The sequence below is a fragment of the Monoraphidium neglectum genome (genome assembly GCF_000611645.1).
Source record: "Monoraphidium neglectum strain SAG 48.87 unplaced genomic scaffold scaffold02523, whole genome shotgun sequence".
Taxonomy (NCBI): domain Eukaryota; kingdom Viridiplantae; phylum Chlorophyta; class Chlorophyceae; order Sphaeropleales; family Selenastraceae; genus Monoraphidium; species Monoraphidium neglectum.
In genome coordinates, this window is record NW_014011105.1 from 530 (window position 1) to 8,384 (window position 7,855).

General features: G+C 66.6%; 3 protein-coding genes across 3 annotated transcripts; 1 reads left to right on the forward strand and 2 right to left on the reverse strand.

The window, feature by feature from the left end:
* Positions 1-272: 272 nt before the first annotated feature.
* MNEG_10942 (hypothetical protein) lies at positions 273-1,526 on the forward strand (the record flags this gene model as incomplete). Its single annotated transcript, XM_014040584.1, has 4 exons — positions 273-279; positions 678-967; positions 1,180-1,401; positions 1,488-1,526. The coding sequence occupies 4 exons, from the start codon at positions 273-275 to the stop codon at positions 1,524-1,526; spliced, it is 558 nt and encodes a 185-aa protein (XP_013896038.1).
* A 2,202-nt stretch (positions 1,527-3,728) lies between these two features.
* MNEG_10943 (Small nuclear ribonucleoprotein Sm D3) lies at positions 3,729-4,267 on the reverse strand (the record flags this gene model as incomplete). The annotated part of the gene is made up of 2 exons (XM_014040585.1): positions 3,729-3,905; positions 4,085-4,267. The coding sequence occupies 2 exons, from the start codon at positions 4,265-4,267 to the stop codon at positions 3,729-3,731; spliced, it is 360 nt and encodes a 119-aa protein (XP_013896039.1).
* Positions 4,268-7,226: 2,959 nt separating this feature from the next.
* On the reverse strand, positions 7,227-7,838 carry MNEG_10944 (hypothetical protein; the record flags this gene model as incomplete). The annotated part of the gene is made up of 1 exon (XM_014040586.1): positions 7,227-7,838. A coding segment is annotated over one exon (612 nt), but the record flags the coding sequence as incomplete, so codon positions are not given.
* Positions 7,839-7,855: the final 17 nt, after the last annotated feature.

The window sequence follows — 7,855 nt, forward strand, 5'->3', positions numbered from 1 at the left end:
AAAGTCGGATGACACACGCGCGCCGCGAGATCAATCTGGGCGCGAGGGCGCCCGGCTCGCGGCAAAGGGCGAGTTGGGTGGAGGACGACGGGAGCCCGCGCACGGAAGCGAGCAGCACGACAGGCAGCAGCACAAGCGGCGCGCCGGGGGCCCGGCGGAGCAGCTGGCGGATGCGCGCGCGGCCGGAGACGCCGCCGCGTCGCGCCTGGAGGAGCGGCTGGCAGCCGCAGAGGCCGCGCGGGCCGGCGCCGCGGCGCGCGTCGCTGCAGCGGATGCGAGGTGCGCGGAGCTCGAGCAAGCGGGGGCGGGGCTGCGGCGCGAAGTGGAGCGGCTGCAGCGGCTGCTGCTGCGGCCGTGCCAGCAGGCTGCACCAGATTTATTGTTGAAACATCAGGAGAGCGAGGAGGATGCTGACAGGACAGTTGATGACTTGATAGAAGACATTTTGGGTGGCTTGGAGCGAGACGAGCCCTCACATGGCATCAAGCAGTACCAACATCAGCATGACCACCAGCATCGACAGGAAGAGCAGCAGCAGGAGCAGCACCAGCAGCAGCAGGAGCAGCACCAGCACCAGCACCAGCAGCAATGGCGCGAGCAGGCGCCTGACGCAGGGCCGGACACAGAGGCGCGCGGCGGCGCCCCCGGCGGGCTGCGCTCGCAGCTGCTGTCCGCAGTTGCAGAGGGCCGCGCGCTGCGCGCTGAGCTGGCAGACACCCGCGGCCGCCTCGCCGCGCTGCTGCGCCTGGCGCGCCGCGCGGCGGGCGCCACGGCGCCGCGGCTGCGCGGGCCGCGCCGCGACGGTGACGGCGATGGGGACGGGGATGCGGCGGCTGCAGGGTTGGCGGCGGCGACGCGGCCGGAGGCGGAGGGCGGCGGCGGCGATGCGGCGCAGATGCTGAGCGCGTGGCAGGAGCTGGCGGATGGAATTGAGGCGCGCTACGCCTGTGGAGAGGGGCGGATGGAGGTGGGGCTCATTCGCGCCCGGCAGCATGCTGGATGGTTGCAATCGCATGATGTCAGCTTCGAGTGGCGCCTGCGTGGCGCCGGCCGTCCGTGTGCGCCGCTGCTTGTCCCTGCACTGGGCCTTTGAAATGGAAGGTAACCCACGCGGCCCTCCCCAAGCCTCGCATCCCCTGCATATCGAGGCCGCCCCTGCCTTCGGCCCCCCTCTTGCAGGAGCTGCTCATGCGGGGCCGCCAGGTGGACGCCCTACTGGACGGCGCCATGCAGCAGCTGCGCGCGCTCAAGCACGACGCCGCCTCCGCAGCCGCACCCGCCGCCGCCGTCGCCGCAGCTGCCGCAGCCGCTGCTGCCAGGCCCCCCGCCACCGGCCCTACCGCCGCCGCCGCCGCCGCCGCGCCCCAGGTGTCGGCGGTCGCGCCGGCCATGCCCAGCCACGTAGATCAGTGCTACGACAAAGCCGGCGGCTGGGACGCGGCCCTGGCATCTCCGCTGCCGCGCTCCGGCGACCATTCGCCGCGCAGCCCCAGGCTCTGCGCAGCATGGGCCGCCCCGCAGCCTGAGGCTGTCGAGCAGCAGCCGCGCGAGGCGCGCCGGCGATGGCGCCGCCGCTTCCAGGAGCACCGAGAGCCGCATCCTCAACTCGAGGCCCATCAGCACCAGCAGCAACAGCAGCAGCAGCAGCAGCAGCAGCAGCAGCAGCAGCAGCAGCAGCAGCAACAGCAGCAACAGCACGCTGAACAGCAGCTTATGAACCACCCACACCACCACCACCATCAACACGACTCGTGCACGCCTCAGCAGCTTCGACAGCACAGCCAGCACGACCTGTCAGACTTCGACCATCCGCAAGGCATCTGGGCGAACGTAGGCAGCAGGCTAGCTCACTTCATGGGCCACCAGCCAGCAACGCCTCTGCATGTACGTGTGCAGGCTTTGGTGTCGGATGAGGAGCGCGAGGGGGCCCCCAAACGGCGCCACAGGCAGGACGATTGGCGGCAGCAGCAGCAGCAGCAGCAGCAGCAGCAGCAGGAGGAGGAGGAGGAGCAGCAGGAGCAGGATCATCACCAGCAGCAGGAGCAGCCGCAGGAGCAGCAGCAGCCCAAATATGAGCAGCAGCACCAGGAAGGGAAGTACAAGTATGTGCAACATCAGAAGCTTGGCCAGCAGCAGCAGGAGCAACGACAACAGCAGCACCCTTGGCAGCCGCCGCCGGATGGCGTGGCAACCCGTCCGGACAGCCAAGCGGTGGTCCAGACACGCTGTAAGACATTGGAAGACCCGTTGCCCCATGAAACCCAGCACGAGCAGCCGCTCCATGATCCCCAGCTCTTACAGCGACGGCCCCGCGGGCAGCTGCCGCAGGGCGCGCCGCCGCAGTCGCTGCCGGCGCTCCCGGCATGCCGCTGGGGCGCCGAGCCCGGCCGCCGCCCGCAGCAGCCGGGCACACCGGGGCGGCCACCGGCGCGTGGGGTCGTGGGGGATGTTTCTCTGCCCGATTACACGTATGGGGGCCTGGAGGAGGCCTGGTGGAACCGCCCCTCAGCAGCTGTCGACCCCGTGACAGAGCTGCCAGACTTCCTCAGGGCCGGCGCGGTAGGCGCCATCTGAGCGCCCGCACACTGGGGATGTGCACGGCGGCGCTGGCTTCGGTGCGCACGGGCGGGCACACGTCCCAGAATGCAGCCATGCACACAGTCATGCAGTCACACACAGACACACACAGAGACACACACACTCTCTCTATCTCTCTCACACCCAAGCACATGCGCGCACGCATGCACGCACACATGCACGCACGCACACACGCATGCATGCACACACGCACGCACACGCACTACGCCGGCTGGATTTTTGCTAGGCATGCAAAGTTGCATCCATGCACGTTCAGAGAGATGCACATTGGCTTGCTCAAAAACATCCGGGTTGACCGAGGGAGCTGCGACCCATCACAGCACCAGCGAGCACGCTCTGTCGACGTGCCACACACCCAGACTGAATTGTGAAATGCACGGCGCTGCCCAGCGCGACCGCATGTACGCATAGTGATCTTGGAATCCATTCCTGGGACCTCACAAATCCCTGGACCTGTGCCGGACACCGCCAGATCCAGGCTCCGTTCCTGCTGTCCCCACGATTTCGTACCCCAATTCGCAAACAAACCCCCCAGACGAACCCGACATGCATGCGGATGGTTGCACATCTGCTGTATCACATAAGCAAGACGATTTGATTGGCCCCTGTCCAGGTGGACAGCGGGTCCCTCCATCTTCTAAATGCGTAACCTCTCCCACTACGCTGACTGTTTATGTCCGAAGCCATGCGTAGTACATAGTGCAACCCGGTCAGCGGCCGGTGCGTACGAGCCAGCTGTTACACGGACGTTAATAAGGGGCAGCCGCTGCATCATCAAAAGGCATGCCGCCTGGGCGAGCAGCTGTTTTGTTGACTGTGGCACGTCGCGCAAGGAGGACAGAGGAGCAGCAAAGTCGAATGCACGCGGCAGGCAGCACCACCGGGCAACGAAGGTGCGTGCAAGCCCGCCATGCGGGCGTTCGTGACTGCCCAAAACGCCAGTAGTGCTGGCCTGCAGCTTAAGAACACACTGCGTGTGCATGCTGCGCGCGCAAATCGCAGCCGCATCCGCCACCAGAACAAACAAGAGGGCGCATCGCAAAACAACCAGTCAGTGCCCCTGCAGGGCGCCCCGTCGCTGCCACGGGCAGCGCGGCCGAATCCCACAGAGTGCGCGGCACTGCTGCGCCCTACCGCGCCTTTGATCGCGCCGCCGCCGCTGCGGCGCGCCCACGCCCGCCTGCACCCATGGGGTGCGCCTTGTTCTTGAATTTGGGGTCGATACGCTTGAACATGGGTGCGTTCTTAAGCATGTCTGGCACCACTATGAGGCGGATCCGGCTGCCGCGGATGTAGATGTGCGCCAGCTGCGGGATGGGATGCGTTGCAAAGGGGTTGGGCAAGGGGTTAATACTGCCGCGAGGCACGGCGATGCGTGACTCCGCATATGCCTGAAGATGCGGGGTGGTCACAGCATGGTGGAGCCTTTGGTAAAAGCGCGGCGGCAGCCACCACCGCCACAGTCGAGCGGCGCCGCGCGGCTAACCTGCGTGACATGGCCGTCTCGACCTGTGGCCGACACGTCCTTGATCTGGACGTTCCAGTTATCCTCTGCCAAATGCAGCTGCCCCCGGTACATCTCTCCCGTCTTGAGCTCCACTGTCACAACATGCCCCTCGGCCTCGTGAAGCAGCTTGACAGGGATGCCGACACCCTTCAGACTAGTCATGACTGATGCTACGTGTTACGCCCTGTAGAGGCCGCCCCGCGGGCCAGTGGGCGCTTGCAGATCAGCCGCGCCGAAATCCCCCTCTCTGAAGCCACGTGCTCCAAAAGTACTGTTGAAACTTGAAAGAGCTGCAGTCACAACGCTGGGCTCAGCGATCCGGTCGGTAGGGGTGGGAGTGATCTCGCCTACGGTGTGGGTGTAATAAAAGCGTCAAAGATAGCGAAAGCGAAGTGAAGTATGTGTCGTATAAGGGAACGGCAGTGTGGGTTCTTGAGGGCGCGAGTTCACACGCATGCCTGCCTGCTCTTGGTGCCTACGTGCGGAGGGGGTTGGCGCCGCGCTCTCATCCAAGTCCTGTGCCCACATGGGCGCGTAATGGCAAGCCAGGCCAACCCCACGGGCTCATTCATACCCACATCCAGTTGACTGGTAGCTGCCGCCAACACAGGCTGGCTGCACCAGGGTCCGCATGTGCCATTTGTCAATCCCTTGCGTTGACCCTTCTGACCTCGTGTTTTAGGGCCACCCGACAGCCGGCAAGGCGTACTCTAAGTCTGAGACGCGGATCTACGATCGGCAATTGCGAGGCGCAGGTGGCAGTTGGTGCTGCAACCAGTGGCGGGGCGACTCTGCAAGGTGCAGTGCAGGGGCACCAATGGGAGGCCGCAGGCGGCTGCAATACAGGTGCGACCCGCACCCGCGACGACAACACCAGTGTGGCCGCTACAAGTGAGAGTGGCAAGAAAAGTCAGGCGATCCTCGACAGCATTGACACATTATGACATCAGCAAGTCGCATCACAGCCGGCCGGGCCTACACTACACAGCAAGGGTGAAGCCAGGCGCAGACGCGCTGCCGGCCTTTGCGCGTGCAGCCTTGTTTTCGGGGCTTTCGCCAATTGACTCGGCAACTCGGCCTGCACAACTGGCATCACCGCCTTGCTCCTGGCTGCAGGACTGGGCTCGTCTTTTTTTTCTCGGCGGCAGTACCGCAAAGAAAGCCGCGCCGCGCATGGGCCAAAAAGCCGCGGCCCTCGCAGCAGGGCGTCGGGCGCGGCGCAGGTGCGGAGATGCCGATCACCGCTCGCCGCGCAAGCGTGGGTGCTCGGCTAGCACTGGCTTTCAGAAGCATGAGCCGCCTGGCGCCGCCAGCCGATTTCGCAGGCGTCTGCATGTCTAGGGCCTCGCATTGGCACATCCACGACGGATCAAACGGCCGACAACACCAATCACAGACACTGTGTATCTAACAGTGTGCCTCTCGGTGCAACCCGGTCAATCCTGACTATACTGTGAGCTTCGCCCTGCTACATTTCTCTTGAATCATTGCATGGCTACCCCCTGCTTTCTTTTCTGTCTTATATTACTCCTCTTGCTTCTCAAAAGCACCGTTCACGCCCCTGCTGAATGGGAAAACCGGGCCTATGTGCAAGCCAGGTGACATGTGGTTACTCCGCCACAAAAAGAAAAGCAATGGCGAGGGGAGAGGGCAGGGCGGCTCGGCCCAGGGTGCCCCATGCGCAGCGCAATGCCTGCTGCCGCACGGCGCAAACGCAAGAGCAGGGGGCGCTTTGCGTTCCGCGAGAGCAGTGGGACCCGAACACACACACACGCATCATTAAATCGCCGACGGGGCCGTGTGCCAAATCCGTGGCGGCCGGGGTTCCCACCGGGGCCGCCGCGAGCGGCGGGCGGCGGAAGGTGGCGGCCAGGGGCGTTGGAAGGGGCAGGGGCATCACAGGGGGGACACGCGACGGCACGGGCGAAACCAGCCCGCGCCACGGCGGCGCGGACCGGCCAGCGCGGCGCCGCGCGCCCCGCGCTGGAAGGAAACATCGTACACGAATGGGCAAAATCAAAGAGGTGAGGGGAGGAGAACGAGGCTGGGGCGCGCCAGAGGGGGGCGGCGCCGGGGCCTGCCAGAGGGCACGGCCCCATGGATGGTGGAGGGCGTTTCATATCAATCGTCGTTTGGGTGCGGTCAAACGCGTGTGCCGCTGGTCAAAGGCGCAGCCTGGTCGCGGCCTGCCGGCCAGAGGCCCGGCAGGGGTGGCAACTCCTGCCACATGCGGGCAAGACTGCAGCACGCGAGCGCCCGAGCCCCGCCTTTCCAAATCGCAGGGCAGGGCTCAACGGGTGCGTGTGTTGCCATGTATTTCTGTGCTAGTAAAGGCCAACGCGCCGCGTGGCGCGCGCGTGCATCGCTGCTTGCAGATTGATTGAATGGCTCGGCACAACACCAGACGCGGGGAGTAAGGGGGCTCATGCGGACACCCATCCGCCAGCAATCAGTGGCCGTGGCGCCGTGCGGGCCAGGCAAACTGGGCCCCACCCACTCCGCCTGTGGTGCGCTGCGGGCATCGAGCTGCGCCGACGCTCGTGGGATGCGGGTGCGGCCCGCGCGTGCAGAGGCGGATGCCCGGTCATCGTGGAGGCCGCGCGGCGCAGGTGGCTGCGCCGTGCGCAACTCCGCACGCAAGGCCAGGCCACGTCGCGGACGCGACAGGTCGCGTGGCGCAACCGGCGCGTCGCATTGCGAGTGGAGGGCCGAGGTTGCATATATGCTTAGTCGTTTGATGTACTGTATAAATAGGTTCGTTCAGATTCGCGAGCACACGCAGCCGCCGCACAGGCGCGGCTGCCGATATGCGTGTGTGTGACGCCTCAGCGTGCTTGCCGCGCCGGGGGCCCACGGAGGAAGCCGAAAGGGTGGCGCCCTCGCCGCGCCCGCCGCCACAGAGCAGCGGGGTGGCGAGAACGTCCATGCGTGCGCGACGGCGGGGGCGCATCACCCCCACATATGCCGGCCGGCTTGCATCTTCATTCGCGCAACTGCTTGCGAACGGCCACAATTGTCGTTCAATATTCAGTCACATGAAATGTGCGTGCGGGCGCGTGCGCGCGCACGAGGAGGCCCTCAGGCGTGCGCCAAACCCCCGGACAGCGGTTACGACCCTGCCTCACGCCGCGCCGAACCGGCAGCGCGGCAGCGCCGCGCTGAGGCGGCCAGACACGAGGCTTTGGGGCCCGCCGGACGCGCCCTGCCCCTTGACCGCGACACGCAGGTCGCCCCAGCCAGATGGCATCGGCGTCAGCCACGCCACGAGCTCCTGCCCCAAGGCATCGAGCCCAAACGCCTGCCGCTCGGTGTGCAGACACAGCGCGACAGACCGCAGCGCGGGCAGCGTGCGCAGCGCGTCGCGCGCGCGCGGCGCGTCGGGGGGCGCGTCGGGGCCGAGGAGCGCCGTCTCTGCGACTTCCAGATCAATCTCCTCGAGCCCGGTCAGCAGCTCGATCGCCGCCAGGCCCTTTGGCGGCGGCGGCGGCGGGGGCGCGCAGAAAGACCCGTAGTAGCCCGGCAGCGGCGCCGTCGGGGCGCCGAACAAGGGGTGGTGGTAGTGCTGCTGCTGCAGCTGCTGCTGCCCCGGGAACGCCGCCCCCGCGCCCGCCGCGGCCGCCTCCGCGCCGGACATGAAGGGGGAGGGTTTCAGGTGCGCCCGCGAGAACGGCCCCAGGTCCCGCGCTGGGCGCGGCGGCTGCGCCGCCGCGAGCGCGGCCGCGGCTGCGGCGGCCTGCGCAGGCGCGGCGC